This window comes from Cyanistes caeruleus, chromosome 4 (assembly GCF_971803275.1).
Source record: "Cyanistes caeruleus chromosome 4, bCyaCae1.hap1.1, whole genome shotgun sequence".
NCBI classification, from domain to species: Eukaryota; Metazoa; Chordata; class Aves; order Passeriformes; family Paridae; genus Cyanistes; species Cyanistes caeruleus.
In genome coordinates, this window is record NC_141704.1 from 58,062,200 (window position 1) to 58,080,011 (window position 17,812).

Below are 17,812 nucleotides of genomic sequence, written 5' to 3' on the forward strand. Positions count from 1 at the left end.
CCCGCCCCCGCTGCGTTCGCGCGCGCCCGTCCCGCTTGGCCAATGGGAGCCGCCGCTCGGCCGGGGGGGCGGTGTCACGGCCGCGCCCCGCCCCGCCCGGCCGGAAGGATCCGCTCCCGGAAGTTCCGGCGCTGCCGCCGCTTTGCGGGATAAACAGTAATGGCGGAGGCGGTGGCGGCGCTGGAGACAACGGCGGGCGCGGCGGGCGCGGCGGCCGCGGCCCTGGGGTCACCCGCGGCGGCTGCGGGAGCGGCGGCCGTCGCCTTCGACTTCGCGGCCGTGCCGCCACCCTCTGCGGGGCCGGGGGGAGGCGGCTGGACCAAGCAGGTCACCTGCAGGTACGCGCCGTCCGCGGCGGGTGGGGAGGGGGAGGGAAGCGGGCGGGCGCGGCCGCCCTTCCCTGTCCTTTTCCTTTCCCTTTCCTTCTTCCCGCAGTGGTCCCCTTCCCTTCCCCCCCCCCCCCGGGGCTTTTTCCCTCACCGCCGCCGCCCCCCCCGCCCCTCCCCCCACGGTCACGTACGCGCCGCGCGCGCCCGCCCGCGGCGCGCCTCGGCCCCGCCCCGCGCGCGTCCCCGGGGGTGGCGAACGGCCCCGGCCCCGGGCGGGAGCGGCCCCGGGCGGGGCTACCGGCGGAGATGGCGCGGCCGCGGCGCCGTCAGCCGGGCCCGCCGGTGGGGGCGGTGCGGCCCGCGGCCTTTCTCCAGCCGCGGCCTCGTGTGAGGGTGTTCCCTGCGGCCTAGCGCCTGCGGCTGCCGGGCCCGGGGCGCCGGTAGCGCTCCCGCCGCCTCACCAGGAGCCGCGGGCCGCTCTTTATTGTGCGGGAGCGGGCCCGCAGTGCTCGGCGCCAAGGACGCCGTGTAAAAGGAAGTCCTGCAGCCGCGTTCCGCAAAGCGCGACAAAGCAGGAAATGCGACGTAGTTTAAAATCTTGTGCGTTTCAATCGAAATTAAAAATTGGGAATTAACTCGTGATTGACATAGCGAAAATTATTCATTAAAGCGGAGAACAGGAATAGGTCGTGACATATTGCAGAATGTGCGAAGTGGCCCTGCCTGTGTCACATCGAGGTTCTGTGTGCTGCGTCATTTCCTATCCGTGGTTTCCTTTAAACTGTATTTCTGATAAATCCTTTCTCTGGGGTTATGCGAGCCGTACTGCGTGTTTTAAAGCTTGCCAGATGCACTATTTTTAAACCTACACTGCTGGTAGGTTGGCAGGCAGAAAGGAATTTAAAACAGCGTTGGGAACGTAGGCATATATTAGTTAATATAAAAGTGATAATCCAAGATTAACATCGATGAGCGTCTCCCGACTTTTTAAAATTTACTCATATAAATAAATAAAATGACATTTCACGTGTTTGTGGGCACATAAATTCCAAGTCACTTGGAAGCAAAAAAGAACATCGCTTGGGTAGGTCGGAAGAGGCTCTAGATCTTAATGGAGTTTTTTAATATCTCTTCGGTTGCTTTTTTCCCCCCCATTTGTTTCAAAGGCAGATCGCAGCAGCAGCAGCAGCAGCATGAGGAGCCGCTGCTCGGCTCTCGCAGGGAGCTCGCTCGCTGTGGCTGTTTCGCGTGCCCTGCAGTGTTTAAAGCGTCCCTGCTCGCTCTTGCTCCACATCTGTTTTGGCTAATGCCCAGCTAACTGCTTCCCTTCGGGGCGCTGCTGCAGGCAGAGGGTTTTGCCTGCAAATCCCCGGGTTAATGTTTGATGCCGAAGATGAGGAAATGATCGGGAACCGTGCTTAGCTCAGCTTTAAGCGAGACGCAAGGTCAGTGCTCCCTCTATTGAAGTTTGCCTGGTAATTTCTGAAGATCGAAAGGCTCAATTAGGCAAATTGGATTCGTGAGACAGCTATAGAATAGGTATAGACGCAGGATCGATTTATCGAAGACAGCGACTGCCATAGTACAGAGGCAGTCAAGTTCATCAGTATCCTGCAGTGCAGAGAGTCTAGGGAACATATTTATTTGCAAACACACTCAGGCCAAGTGGGAAGCTAAAGCTACTCTTTTGTAATAGTTAACGTGCTTTAATTCGTGCTTAAACAATGGGATCTCGGCCTTGGATCTAATGAATGCCTCCATTCTTTGTTCTCTTTGGCTAATCCTGCTAGTTATCCCATTACTTGCTTTATTAATTTTTATGGGACCATTCAAGTTGGAAGGAGAATAGCTTTACTCAGGCTTTAAAATAAAATGAGCAATTTTGACTTGCCCTTCTGGGAACCTGTAATAAAAATTTTGTATTTCTAAGTTTGGTTTTGATAGGATATATTTATATTTAGGAAGATATGTTTCTTACTACTAAATTTTGTTCTACCTTTATAAATGAGCTGGTGGATTTAACAATGAGATGAAGGAGTTAAATTTCAAAATGCAGGTTTTTAGTGTAGGAGGTAGAGCAGTTTTTGTTTGAGTAATACTGCATAATTCTTTTTGTTCACGGGCTTTTTTAGTTGAATCATCAGACGGGTGACAGTAAATGCTGCCTGAAAAACTTTTGGGAGACAGTCCTTTCAGTATAAGAAGCTAGCATGTGATGGCTGGTGCAGAAATACCACTTTTTTTGTGGAAACTGGAAGGCTTAAAATTGGTACCATAAGTTCTTGTTCCTCCTTTGAATATCTGATACGATAAATAGGTTGATTAAAGAGTTTTAATATACCATTGTGATATCCTTGGGATGCATGATTAATATCTCAGAGTGAGAGACAAAGTGACTAAGATGAAGAACTTCGATTTCTCCTACACATACAGTTTTGCTCATGTTACCCTTCTGTTTTTCTTGCAGCTAAGGTTTAGAAGCCTCAGGGTAAAATATAGGAAATCATGTTTGCTAAGAGATGATGAAAAAAGTTGGTTTTTTTTACTTCTGTAAAAGTAAAAAAAAGTTTAGTAGTTTTCAAGGCTTGTGTTTTGTAAAAATTTGTAGTATTTTAATCTGGAATAAATAGCATGGTAACAAAGCTAATTCACAACTTGTTTAATATTATGACCTTTTTCACACTGATATGTTTGAAATAAAAAGAATGGTCATCCTTACCAGGTTCCTCAGTCCTTCCAGTTCAGATGGCTGCATGTTTTTATTGAGCAGTGCTATAGCCAATCTTTTTTTCCAAAGGCTTGGCACTGTTTGTTCTGTACTTGTGTTTTCCAGATGTCATGCGACATTAAAAGTCATCAAGTTGAGGTAAACAAATTATGTTTTACTTGTTTGTTTAAGAACTGAATGTAAATACAATCCATAGCAACTAAGTGGTGTACTTTGAGGGCTATTTATGTGTTTGTGCCTTGGCTGTTCTTCCTGAAAACCTGGATCGGTTTTTTTTTTTTGTTTCCATGTGAAGAGTGTGCATTAGTAAAGTAAGCACCAGGGATGAGGTGCAGGGCACAAACCTCCTGACAGCCTGCCTGAATTGCCCCTTTCATGGCTGCTCTGGTCTGCATCCCCTGATAATTTCTGAAGGAGGTTATGGAGAAGGGATGACAAGCTAAATACTGTTAAGATCAACTTTTTTTTTCCCATTTTACTAACTCCAGCAGAATTTCATTAGCCAGTAATGTGGCTGAACACCCAGGAGCTGTACTAGAGCAGTGTGCTTAGCCTCTTTGTGCTTAGCCTCTTTCCTGCTACCTTCTTCCCGGGAATTCTCGGTTTCTGTATGGCATTTGAAGAAGCTAATGATTGCAGATGGCTGTTATCCTGAGCTTCTCCATCTGCCAGTCATGGCAGTGTCTTGGGTTTGATGTTGATCGTAACTATCTAATTTAGCTGAAGCAGTAGTTTGATAAACAGATTAGCATTCCCTGAAAGCAGAAACCTGAAGAACAGAATATATCTGAATAAGGAAACACGTTGCAAGCTTCCAAAGCTATAGAAGGAAGCCTTGCCTATTGAGAAATACCCTCAAAAATCAGGATATCCTATTTTGATCAAGGCATTCATCACTAGACATGGATTGAACCTTTTTCAGTGATAAAATGCCAGTGCAGGCAATTATCAATTTTGTCTGGTTGTTCCATGTGTTGGTGTCACTCATGTTTTGTACAATCGTGCAGTGAACTGAACTGGGGAAATTATCTGGACTTGGACCCTGATGACTTCTCTGGTCTGGCTCCCCAAGCAGCTTAACCAAATTATGCTCGTATATTTGAATGGGAAGGAGAGAGGGCACTGCCAGAATAAGTGCTTTTTTGGATGACAGCATCACAGAGGCTCAGAGAAAATCCAATTATATACTTGTCTTGATCTAGTTTTATTTTTTCAGATTAAATTACATGTGTTCTCCAACTACTTGACCAAATGCAAATTTCAGATATCCTTCTACATGTCAATGTGTAAGACAGATAACTCATATTTCTCAGTTTTAAGGATGTTTTTTCCTATAACCAGAGTGAAAAGGTTGGTATCACTGTTGAGTAGGATTAAATTGAATACTCTGTGTGAGTAAAGATGCTCTCCAAAATAAATTTTGTTATCTTACCCCAAAAATAATGCACTCTATTTTTTTTTTTTTTTTTTTTTTTTTTACTTGGCCAAAGTGTGTTTTAGCCAAACACTGAAATTTGATATGTGCAGTGTTACATTCTTTGTGAACTTAATGTAAAAATGTTACCTTTTAGCGAACCTTTTAGGGTTGTGGAAGAAGTTGGGGTGTAATCCTAAGAGAAACACATTTTTTCCCCTCCCACTCCAGCCTTCTTCAAATAATGCTGAGTTTACTGCATAGGGTTGAAGGCCTTTAAAAGTGATGTGTGAGTTATAGCCTGGGAGTGGTTTTTGTTTATTTTCCCCTTTATAGCCTACCATTTCAATATAATAAATTGTGACAACTTTCATAATTACACAGAATCTGCATTTGCAGAGGATTTTCTGTCATAAACTAGGAAGGAAGGAAAGGGGTTTGGAACTTCATTTTCCTTATCATACAGTGGAAGAACCTAATTTTGGAGCTTAGGTACTTGGCATAAGTCATGTTGACCAAATAGTTTCTATCAGTTGTCTTCAGGCAGGAGCCTTTCTGTCAGTCACCTATTTCAGCTGTAGTGGTGTCCCAACCCTTTGTTGGCTCAAGGAGCAGAGCGGCTGTGCAGAGTGGTTGGGCAGTGATCTGATCCAGATTAAAAATAACCATGGGGGCAGCAAAAGGAATGTCAGGTTCCATGGCAGCCATTTCCTGGTCTGTGCCGGCTGGTGGCTGTGAAGTTGCTGCCCCAGCATATGGGGGAAGCGATGCTGTGTGGGGAAAAAGCAAAGGGTGGAGATAACATTTGTTAAAGAACAAACATTAAACAACCTGAAGTCTTTCCCCCCCGCCCCCCATCGGTGTGGCTTCCATTTCTTAAAAGCAATCAAGCCAGAAATTCCAGTTATATTCTCGTCCCATGACTTCGTGAGTGGTTGGGTTTGTTTTTTGTTTTGTTTTGGGGGCTTTTTTTGTTTGGGGAAGAGGGGAGGTTAAGTAGGTGTTTTGTGGTGGGTTTTTTTTTTTATGGTTTGTTTTTTTTTCCTTTTGAGGTGGGTCTTTGTAGGTGGGTTATGCTGGTGAATGCATGGATGTGAATTACAGGGGGTTTTGTGTGGTTTTTGTTCAGTGGTGAGTGCTGGTTGTATAGCAGGGATGAGTCTTGATTTGTTTTTGCAACACCGTATTCCTGCTGGCATGGCTGTTTGCACCTCCACCTCACCCTGCAAAGCCTCATATGGATCTTGTACTGCTTTTTTTTATGTAGGATCACATTTCTTGGTTAAGAAGCCATTTCTTGGTTACCTGATTAATTTGTCTACTGGTACAGACAGGGGATTTGGAGTGTGAATTTGAGTGTTTTGAGTGTGAATTGTAGCCTGATGGCAAGTGTCAGCTCGTGGTCTGTGAAGCTAGTTGAGGGTTTTCTTTTTTTATTGTTGATATGTTGAATACACCAGAGATGTTGCACATGAAGGGTTATCAGGTCTCTAAACACTCAACCTCGGATTTTAGTATTTCCCTAAAACTGGATTTCAGATGTAGCTCTACTTAGGTCATTTAGTGCATTGTTCACTGGCTTTATCTGACTTCTTAAAAATACAGTAGACTAAATAGCTAAGTAGAAGTGCATGCAGTTCAACATCTTATCACCTTTCCTGGCCAGGAATATAAGTGGAATCTACTGTTTTGTGAAGAGCTGTCCTAATCTTAGCTGTGGCTGCTGAAAGATGATCCCTGTCTCTTGTGCTGGCTGTGAGGCTGCACTCAACTGCTTGGATTGCCTGTTCCTCGGGCTGCACAAAGTGCTGAAAGTGTGCAACAGGAGGAGGGCAGGACTGCCCCATTCAGCAGCAATATGGGCTTAGCTGGGTGTAATCTGCTTCTCGGCCTTCCCTCAAGTGGTGTTTTGTACAAGACCTAAATCCTCACAAATTTTCTTGTTTACTAGGTCTTCATATTTCCAGTGAGTTCAGGGTTTGCAGCTTGTTATCTGGAGGCAATGTGGCTTCTTTCTAAACTGAAGTGTTGGTAAACGTTTATGGGTTCAGTTTTTACACAGGATTTTTTCCTTTTTTTCCTTTTTTTCTTGGTTAATACTTTCATGTGAATTGAAAAAGGTGTACTTGAACTTTTAAGTTTTAGTTTTGAACATACTGAATCTGAACATTTAAAGTGCATTGAATTTCTAGAAGCTTGTTCTTCTAAGTTAAAACTGAAAAAATCTTGAAAACCACTCTTCAGTTCTCTTGAATAACTGAATTGAAGATGCTAAATTAAAGTTGTTCTACTTGACATGCTAAAATTGATCAAACTGTCCTTAAAAGCTTTGAAATTGTCCAAGTTTTTCAAGACAAGTTGCACAGTATTGAAGTGGGTGCTTCAGTTTATTTGGCTCCTATCACAGGAGCTAATGTGTGTGTTTTGTCAGATGTAATTACCCATCACAATCATGTTTTTCATTCTTGAAGAGGAAATCACATTTGATTGAATTATTTATGAATCCAGAATAGATTTAAAACTTTGGGTGATTTAGGGTGTGTCTGGATTTGTTGGGTTTCTGTAAGGTTTTTGCTTGTCTCAGGACACAGGGGCTACAGGTAAAACTTAGTGCCAATCTGCATAGTCCAAGACTCTTTCCTCTTGGTGTCACAGCCCAGGATAACTTCGTTTTTACAGGTTTGGGTTTTTTTCCCCAGGCTTTTGTAAGAGCAAGTCCCTAAATGTGCGGCACAGTTTACTGGAGTAGAGTGAACTGCAGATGAAGCTGAGGCTTAATCTTTCCTCAGATGTTCTTATTTTTATGTTTATACTGGGGTAGGGTCCCGTGAATCTTTAGGGCTGTTCTTAATGCAGCATACCTTGATTTATGGAATAACAAGAGCATCCAAATACTTTTGCAACTTCAGTGCTTCTCCTTAACTCATTGTTATCTTCACTTACAGATACTTCATGCATGGAGTCTGCAAGGAAGGCGACAACTGCCGCTACTCCCATGACCTCTCCACCAGTCAGTCTACCATGGTGTGCAGGTATTACCAGCGAGGATGCTGTGCTTATGGAGATCATTGCAGGTAAAGAAATGTCCCTGGCCATCCTGCAGGAATCTTTTCACTCTGAATCCCTGAGGAGAGAGCTCAGGGAAGGGGACAGTAAATCTTAGTGCTTTCCCTTTCTGCTGCAAAGTCAGATACTTGTAAAAATAGCTTTTCACTGACTCTCTTGTGTTGCTAAATACCTGTGTTTGCTATGCAAATAAATGAGCAAAGGCAAGGTAATAACTGGTTTTTATAAAAGTGAGTTGTCAATGCAGTGAGTTTTCTGATTTTTTTATTGATAACATGAGTAGATTAATTGAAATCTGAGAGTACATTCAGACTAGCTAAATGGATGAAACTGAGTTAGACTGTTTAAGTGATCATAAAAGCCTGAACAGGTAAGAATTTTTTTTCCTTCATCTAGTCTCTTGAGGAATTGGTACACTGACACTGGAACTACCATTCTGGTTAAGTAACTGGAGTTTGTCATGTAAGTTTTAAAATGTTGCCTATGCAAAATAGCTTTCCTTTATCAAAACATACTATGAATTGATCTATACCCCTGCAATTGTAATAAAAAAATTGTGGTGAAGAAGAACAGATACTTTCCTAGTGGAACAAAGCTTTACAAGGATTTAGGAATGTTTCATCATTTGTTTTATTAAAACTTACTAGAAGTTTTAACATTCTGTCTTACTGCAGCTGTAATTGCTGTAATTTGTGATTAAACATTTGCATCATGATTTTATATGGTAGCTCATAGTTAGCTTTGCTTTCATGTTTAATAGAGGGTTACTATATCTAAGAAAAGTAATAAAGAAAGCCTCTCTATAGTCTTCTCTCTGCCAGGGTTGTTTTTTTTTGATTGTGTAGATCAGTGGTCTTCCAACTTTGGATCGTGCACCCCATCAATTCAATATTTTTGAGTTCCCACCAGCATACACATTTATTTATTGTTTATATGTATATATCTACATATATTACTGTACTAATGTTATGTACATTATAAAATATAACCCAAAACCAGAATTTTAAAAAGGGTGTCTCAAAGGTGAAATGAAAAATATTTAATAAATATTTTATAAGCAGTCCAAAGCAATTTTTACTGTCACTAAAAGCCTTACTAGTAATAATATTCTTTTACTGACAGTAATGTTGATTCAATGGACTTTCTTATTGTTTAAAATCTGTGTGTAACATTTTGTTACACGGTTGTTTGAAGGTCTCATTCTAAGTTCAGTTTATTTTAGTCCTTGGTTTTAATGGCAGTTGTAGCTGAAAAAGATCTTTCACAAAGATATACAGATCCAAAAGGAAGCGTATTGTTGGCTGCATGTACTAATGTATGATAAATTTAGCTAATGAGTTTCCACCTTCCCTGATGTCAATCAGCTATTAGCGCAGATTCACTGGAAGGTGTTGCATTTTTATATTTTTAGGAAATGAGTCCAAAATACACTGGAATTCTGAATTTGAAAGATTTTAAAACATGTTAAAGAAATAATTTTCCAAGTTTTTTAGGCATACAAGTTGTAAAAGGTTTTTTTGTTGTTGAAACACATGGGTAGTGTATGGCAATAAAATAACACAGTGGTGGAAATATTTCATTTTTGAAGTGTTGTCTCCATACCACAGATTTCCTTCAAAAGCAGTTATGTGTTCATTGAATGACTTTATCTTGGAGGGGCAGCTTGAATGTGGTTGGATTTAGTTGGTTTGGAATTGGTTTGGTTTTTTATTAATATCTGCTCAGCAGCATACTGGTGGCACTGACTTGTCATGACAGAAAAGGGCAGCAAGCTTGGAACACTTGCCTTTGTGAAATAAATGTGCATAACTCGATCTGTGACAATTTTTAAGTGCTTTACCATGAAATAATCAGCAAACACCTGTGTAGAACAGAAGATTTGCATGGGAGCTCTCCACCTGTTTTTACATCTTTGCTACAGTATCTTGCCTATGAACAATGCAGTGATGGGGTGGGGTGCTATCCCTGTTCCCTTACTCTGGAATCTCTTATTGTGGTCAGAGCAGCTGCTGCTTCAGTGGTTTTACTCGCACAGTTTTTTTCCATAAAGCACTGTTTTTATTAAAGTAATTGTTTACTATTGAGAAGATACCTCCTCCAGTGAATCTTTTTGTCTTTGTTAAAGCAGTAATTTGTTGAGAATGTTTCTCTACTGGTACATCTTTTCTTTGGTGTCTCACAAAAAGTAGTTCATTATTGAAACAGAATCTAGCAAGTATCATAAGCTGAGACATGTGAAAAACATCTGTACTTTTCCTTCTGCCATACAGCAAACTTCCCACACTGCAAAATTTGTTCTACTGCTTGTTCCTTCAAATCTCTAGCAGTGTTTTCTATGCGTTTCCCAACAGTATTGGCTGACAAAGGAATGCGTTTTACTTTGTCACCGTATTGTTTTCATGAGTTATTTCAGTCATTTTTACCACAGCAGGAAGAAAAAGTGGTCCAGTGGCATATGCCTTTTTGTCTTTCATTGTTATGTAACAAGCCTCAAAAGAGGTTTCTAAACCCTTATTGTGAAGTTCTGCAAAGTACTGGATTGAGTAGCATGTGATGTGAAACATCTTGGAAAAAATGGTGGGGGTTTGTCTTTGTGTTCTAGATGTTTTGATTTTCAATGCCTTGCTAATTGAGATGGCTTCATCCTTTGAGTAGCTAGTATCTCAAGGTACAGTATACATCAAGGGCACGGTTCTTCATTAAAAATTGTGAACGTAAATCCATACTTCAGATTGCCTTCTTGGTCACCTTGATCTCTTCTGTGGTTCCCCTCCCCCTGAGTTAAAGAGTTGATTAGGTTGGCATTGTTTTACTTTGTAGTGTGGCTGATGAAGAGTAGGAGTAGAAGTGTTAGCTCTGACATTTTCTTGTTGGCTTTTGCTCACATTATCAGTGTTGTCATGAGCCCACAGTTGTAGGCATCTTTTCAAGCCACTTGTTCACTTTGTCAGGGTTAGTTTAGGTAAAACAAGATCCCATAATCTGTTCATTCATTAAGTGAGTACTAGCAAACTGCAGTATGTCACAATATGCTGAAAGTGAGCAGACAAGAGGGGTGCCACTGTCAGCCCACAACCCAACTCCTCCTTCAGGGCACCTCACATATACCACACATGGGGCCTCTGAAGTATGGACTGTGAGGACACTGCCATCAACACGTATCTTAATAATAATAGTCATTTATTGTATTTTTAAAAGGGAAAAACCCCAGTAAGTTCTGGTATTTTCTTCCTGCATCCCATTGAGTTGCCTTGGGCACCTCGTATGGTGCACACACTTTGGAGGCCACAGATGTAGAGATCTGAAGGCTTCAGTTTTAAATTGGTGCTTCACAGGATTAGGATCTCTAAGCTGATATTTGGTTAGAAGCACCTCTTTAATATGCAGGAACTAACACTTCGTTATTCTTAATCTGACACAAGCTAAATGAATCACAGTCACTTCAAACTTCTGTATGATCTCAAAAAATTCCCTCCTGTTGTTCTTGAAATTAGTCAGCAAATATCTAAGACTACAACAGTATATTTGTCATTTATTTTCCCCATGTAGTCTCCCAGTTGCTGGAAGACAGATTTTTGAGGGAAATGGTGCCTTCCTATTTATTGTGGGTGGTAGGGCTCAAAGTGTTCTGACTATCATTTTCCACAGTGAGCTGAAAGAGACATTAGAAGTACTCAAATTCAGTGTAAAATCTGTATGAGGCAAGATGCTTAGACACAGGAAGATAATCATTTATGTTGGTAGGGATCTCTGAATCTGTGCCAGCTGAGGCCAGGTTGCCCAAGGCATGTCCAGTCAAGTTTTGAGTATCTGCAGGTGTGAAGATTGTGCACCTATTCTAGTGTTTAACTACTCTTACAGCAATTTTTTTTCCTGATATTCATAAGTGTAACTTCCCATTTTGGATTGGTGCCTACTGACTGTCATCATCACTGTACCTCTTAAGAAGACTCTGTCTGATCTTTCCTGTAGCTTCCTTGTGGAGTGGTTCGAGACAGCAGTGTCTGTCCTTAGTCTTCTCTTTATAAAGCTGAATTAACTCATTTATCTCATTCAGCAACATGACATAATACATAATTAAATATTATATAACATATATAATAATATAATGTATAATAGGTAACTGACTGGTTTGGGACATATTTCAAGATTGTTCTGTGTAAGTTAAGTAAGAATTGTGCTCTTTTTTCTCCAAAGTCACAGAGTATTTTGAGTTTTCTTGAGCAATGCTGACAGATTGCAAAAGTGGAAGCATTTCTCTATAAAGGGTCAGTGACTTTTTCTTCCTAGCCATTTCTGGGTCCTCCTTCCAGATACCATGTTCACATCTTCATTAGTTTATTTTCAATACATGGGGCTGCTGTCTGGAGGTATGTTTTTGTGGAAAGTTGACAAGATGTGTTTTAACTTTTTAGATATGAGCATACCAAGCCACTAATACAGGAAGAAGTGACTGATGTGAATCCAGAGGCAGAAATCTATCCATCAGTGTCCTCAGAGTTTGCATCACTTCCTGAAACAGTTGAAGAATTTATTGCTGAGATAGAAGATGAAAATACAGATCTGGCAGCAGCAGGAGTAGGAGCTGAAGACTGGGTGAATGCTGTGGAGTTTGTCCCTGGGCAGCCATACTGTGGACGTGGTAAGCTGATCATGGGATAACAGTGAATTTCCATCAGTGGAGTTCCAATGGCTCAACAGTTTCTATGTAGTGCATTTATTTTAAAGCTTTTGAGTACAGCTATTTATATTTATTGATCAGTTCAGGTAAGATTGGGATTTCCAATGTGAGTAATTGGACTGACTGTTCCATTCTGAAACCAGGTATATTTCAAGTCAGTCTCTGCATGACTGGCTTTTTCTTGCTACGTTTCTGAATGATTTGAGAATCTCCTTTGAAGTTTAGTTTGTATATAGGATGTGTGAGGAAATTAGTGGTGATAAAATTAATATTGCTACTCTGGAGAGATAATGTGCTACCTTTGTGTTTTGAGTTGGTTGATTAGGTTTGGGGTGGTTTTGCAGTCTTTCAAAGGTTTCTCAGTGGAGGTTCAGATTCCTATAGAAGGAATTGAAGCCTGATGCTTACTTTTGTGAATCTCATGACCAGAGGCTGAAAATTATTTATTCTAGTTAGCTTTCTGGACCTCAGCTTTCTAATACTGGGACAGATGACAATGAGAATGAGACTGAAGAAGCTCATCATATGGGACCAGACTATTTGAATCTCATACTTATCCATTTTTCCTGCCAAAATACAACAGTCTTCAAATTTAAGTGAAAACTAGGCTGACAGTGTTCACTTTAATATAATTTCTAATATTTGTCTCTCTAAGGCATGAGGAGGCTATGAGTACTTAAATAAATGTTTGAATTCAAAATGGACACCTTGAATCCGGAAGAGTTTGAAGAAATCATAGAGTGCTCAGATTATACTACTCCATCTCCACAGCATTGCTGAGATTCTCAGATTTGGAAAGAGAATGACTTCTCAGTATTACAGGGAGCTGCTTGGAGCCTCCTGCCATCCAGTTTGAGGAGGGTGAAGAGGAATGGTCAAGTGACACAGTTTGCTAGTGTTGTTGAGAAGTTTGATTATGGAATTGTGATCTATTATGCATAATAGATCTGTGACTTGAGTATATTCCAAAGGAGTGAAAACTTGACTACTACCTGTTAATGTGCCACCTTACTGTCATAAAAATACTTGTGAGACAAAGGATTTATTAATATTTTTAATCAGAATATAATATTTAGATAGGAAGGAGCCTCTGGATTTCATTTTGTTAATTTCCTGCTTTTGTTAATTTCCTGCCAGGGGCTTTGTTTAGTTTAATCTCTATCTTCAGAGATGTTCAAAGGCCCCTAACCTCTGGATATCCTTTGTGGTGTTTGACTCCTTTCACAAAGAAAGCCTCTTTGCTAGTATGTAATTGGATTTTTCCCTGCCTCAGCTTGCCTTATGTCTCTTGTCATTTGCACGTCTGAGAAGAGTCAGTCTCTCTTCTTGGGCGTCAGCCCCAATAATGACTGGCTGGCCCTCCACTGGAATCAATTCATTGCTAGTTTGAAGAGCCAGAGATCTTTTAAATACACACAGTCCTTAAATAAGAGCTGGTGCTTCTTTCTGAAGTCTGAAGTCATTACACAGTTAACTTAGTTTTACTAAAGCAATTTTTTTTCTAGGGGTTAGGCTTACTTTTCATGCAAACTTGTGTCAGATTAAGTTGAATAGTGGTCTCTTCTGTGAATCTTGTTCCAAATCTCTGTTTTATAGCCTTTGAAACGTGATGTATTTTAATGTACAAACACAGTCATCTGTTGCTGTTCTGAATAGTGCTACATAATGCTAATTCCCATGGTGACTTAAAAAAACTATAATTTTCTGAAGCAACTGTCTTTTGCTACAGAAATAAAAATGTGTGCAGTGTGTTCTGTAGTGTATGCCTTAAAGCAGATTTTTCTTGTCAAATTGCTGGAGAAAAGTACAGATACTTGGAAGTTTCAAAATGAAACCCTATTTGTCAAGGTCACCTAGAAGTCTGTCTGTTTAAAATTTTAAAAATTATAAAGATTCAAGTTTGGCAGTTTAACCATGCATAGCTGGGACTATAATGCTCACCTTTTACCACGATTCTCTGATTTGGGACTAAACCTGGTATCTTGAAGATGACTTCAGGACCTAGCTTAGAAAATAGTGATGATTCTTCAGTTATTCACTTGTTAGTTGTACAGATGTGCCACATTTCCATACTTGTTCTGCAGCTATTGCTGCTTGACATTCTGTAGTAATTGAGGAAGAGTAGACAGGCAGAAAGACAAGAAACACTAAATTGTGTGTCTGTTTCCTGTTACTGAAATATTAATGTGTTTAATGCTACAAAGTGTGTCCTGAAGTGCAGGCAGGAGTTGTGTGGATCAAAGGTAACAAACTGCTTTCTCCACTGGCATGAATTTAACCCTGTTGACTGGGAAGTGGGCAATGAGAAGGTGGGGCTTGGGTCCACCTACTGGTGAGCAGAGATTGGGAAAACAGCAAACAGAATCATAGAGAACAAATGTTACTCTGAGGGATGTTGAATTTGTAACTTGAGGCAGTGAAGTCCTCAGAATTTTTCTAATTGTGGTTTCAAAGAGGAAGTAAAACTGTAGCTGCTACAGTGCAGTAGCTGCAGAAGATATGCATGCTGTTCATGCCTCACAGTAAAGAGTTTCTTCTGAATATCTATTCTAAACCCACCCTCTTTCAGGTTGAATTTTAATTGAAACTGTTACCCCTTGTCTTATTACTACATGCCTTTGTAAAAAGTCCCTCTTCATCTTTCTTTTAGGCCCCCTTCAGGTCCTGGAAGGCTGCAGTAAGGTCACCCCGGAGCCTTCACTTCTCCAGGCCGAACAACCCCAACTCTCTGAGCCTTTCCTCATAGGAGAGGTGTTCCATCCCTCTAACCATCTTCATGGCCCTCAACTAGGTAAAAAAATCTGTGACAGCATTAACTGGAGCAAACACTGGCAAATGCAACTGTTGAGGGACTAGAAACTGAATGGTAGTTGTGATTTTTGTTACTTCCTGTGGAAGTGGAGACCATAGATTTCAAATGGGAGGGCAAGTGGGATTTCAGTAAGTAAGTACATATTTTCATGTTTTGCTGAGCTACCCAGGAGAGAATGTAGAGCCTAATGCATGGTTTCTTGTCACTTTTCTTGGTGCTGGTTCACTAAAACTCATGGGGAAGAAGAGATAATGAACATTCTTTGTTTGGGAATCGCTGACTGAAAATGAGCAGGTTGTCAGGTGACTTGTTACTCAGTTACTCAATTGCTTTGAAAAGTATGTTTCTAACAAACAGACTGCTCCAGGATTGCTGTGAGTGACCACTACAGTCAGAGATGGTTCAAGAAGCAGACCTTGAGACCTAATATTTTCTTACACTGATCTTCAATATTTGCTTATTCCTCAAAACTTAAGTCGCAGAGACCTGCATTTTCTTTTTCTTTGTCCTAAAACTAAGAGACTGGTACTTGCCTATTGTTATGTCTTTGCTCCATGGGGATGAAAACTCTGTGAGTGTGCAGCCTCTGATTAATTTTGAGGAGTCTGCCCTTCACTGATCCAATTATGTCTTTGGTAGTTTCTGCTTGCTTCTCCAAATCTAGTGCTTGAATAGCTTCTCAAAGTTACTTTCTTATGGCATTGATGACTCCTTTCTCTCGTAACAGCTTCTGGTTATGTAAATAAACTCTAGCTGCTGTTCTTCCTGGTGTTTACTCTGAATATAGTAATGCTTTATGTTTATCACATCTTCAGTTTCTCACTGACTGCTTTTGTCTTCTAACTCAGTCATCATCCTACTTATGTAACAATCTCAAAAGGCTGACTTGTGGTGAGGTAGGCAAGCATGTGTTTGAGGTACAGGGAGAAGTGTTCAGCAGTAGTTGTCTAAAAGGGGAAGAGAAATGATACAGATTTCAGATCAAATTAGAATTAGGTAAGGGAATTTACTTGTGATTCCACAAAATTTATGGCTAGCTTTTAAAATGTAGTTTAAATAGCCTAAATTTCAGTGTCTTAGGTTCATGTGGCTGGCTAATTGACCAGATGTCTGTTTAGGATAGGCTTTTTGGGAAATATGTAGAATGAAGTTAGTTTGGGAGATGTGGACACCACTTTCCTATCAATCCTAGAGATGCATGGGAATCCAGAAATGAAAGTTTGTTCAGGCTAAAGAACAGTGTGCTAATTAGCCTGCATACATGGAATTGCTGATGTGGTATTGCCACACTAGCATTTTGTTACACTGGATACACTTTCATTGCTTCAGCTGTGTGATTTCTGGGAAAAAACCTTTTAATTTCAGCTGATGTGAAAATTTTAGCTCAAGTGAAATTGATTCTAAAAGCAGTGAGAGATTTGTAGCCGTATTAAATGATTGCTGAACCAGAATCTGTGTAACAGTCTATTTAAGCTGCTGAGGACTAGGGCGATTTTTCTAGGTGGACTTACTAGCCTGTAAATGGATCTTCCCTGACCACTGAGACTTTGATAGTTTTCATCTTGTCTGGGTTGAAGGATGAAGAAATTGGTCTTGAAATTAATTGAATGGGGAAGATGATTTTTAGTTCAGGTTGAGGGTGTGTGAACTTGGACTGAAATGAACCTAGGTTGTTTTTATTATTCTGCTTGGGTAACCCTGAGTGTTCTTCTCCTTACAAGGGTGCTCAAAATCTGAATGGGCTGCTTACTGTTCTTAATTCTGTTCCCAGCTGCTCCTTTCTGTGCTGAAGCACCCTTGCAGGAAATGGTGATTGAAGAAGAATACGAGAAGCAGCAGGCAGATGTGGAGATGAAGAAGGAGCTGTGCCCCTATGCTGCATTAGGAGAATGTCGTTATGGAGAAAACTGCGTGTATATCCATGGGGACGTGTGTGATATGTGTGGCCTGCAGGTCTTGCATCCCATTGATGCTGCACAGAGATCTCAGCACATAAAGGTAAGCAAACAACTGTCTGGTGTTTAACAGCTCTAAGTTATTGCTTCCTAGCTCCCCTCAATCACTTGTTACTAATTCCCTTTCATTTGAAGGTGTGTGCAGGTCAGGCAGTGAATGAAATTCCGGTTGTAAACTGCACTGTTTCCTGCCAGGGCCATACTCAAAAGCAGCTGGATTCCCTTATCTGTTTTGGGAGAGCAGTCTGCTTAAAGATACTGAGGCTTTGTTCTTTGCCTAGTCAGACTGGGATGGTCTTTGAGATGGCCTTTTCATGTTTAGAAGCAGTGTCTGAAGGAATGAATTTGATCTCTGAATTGATTGTTCCCCAGTACTTGAACAATTTTTTTTTTTTTTTTGAGGATCAAGATTTTTTTCAGCCTAATCACTCTTCATGCATTATGCAAAACAGCATACCGAGTTTAAAAACCTGCTTAGACCTCACCAGGTGACTGGTTGTCTCTGTTGTTTTCTTTGTGTCTCCTTTTCAGTCTTGCATTGAAGCTCACGAGAAGGACATGGAGCTTTCCTTTGCCGTCCAGCGCAGCAAAGACATGGTGTGTGGGATCTGCATGGAGGTGGTGTATGAGAAAGCTAATCCCAGCGAGCGCCGCTTTGGGATCCTCTCCAACTGCAGCCACACTTACTGTCTCAAGTGCATCCGCAAGTGGAGGAGTGCTAAACAATTTGAGAGCAAGATTATAAAGTGAGGCACTTTCCCATTTCGATTGTGCTTTGTTACTGTGGAAGAACTTGGTAACTTGTGACAACTTGCAACAGACTTCCA

At 41.1% G+C, this 17,812-nt stretch overlaps 1 protein-coding gene across 6 annotated transcripts in view; it reads left to right on the forward strand.

Moving 5' to 3' along the window:
- Window positions 1–17,812, forward strand: part of MKRN1 (makorin ring finger protein 1) — a 19,989-nt gene continuing 2,177 nt past the window's right edge. The window contains exons 1-7 of one of the 6 annotated variants that reach the window (XM_086884956.1): window positions 616–929; window positions 1,496–1,774; window positions 7,417–7,545; window positions 11,953–12,179; window positions 14,869–15,009; window positions 16,802–17,028; window positions 17,517–17,731. In XM_086884956.1, coding sequence (XP_086741082.1) covers window positions 7,424–7,545; window positions 11,953–12,179; window positions 14,869–15,009; window positions 16,802–17,028; window positions 17,517–17,731 — 932 coding nt within the window. In that variant the 5' untranslated portion in view covers window positions 616–929; window positions 1,496–1,774; window positions 7,417–7,423. Of the gene's footprint in view, window positions 339–615; window positions 930–1,495; window positions 1,775–7,416; window positions 7,546–11,952; window positions 12,180–14,868; window positions 15,010–16,801; window positions 17,029–17,516; window positions 17,732–17,812 lie in introns of those variants that run through there. The other 5 variants (XM_086884951.1, XM_086884952.1, XM_086884955.1 and 2 more) reach the window with 5 other exon arrangements.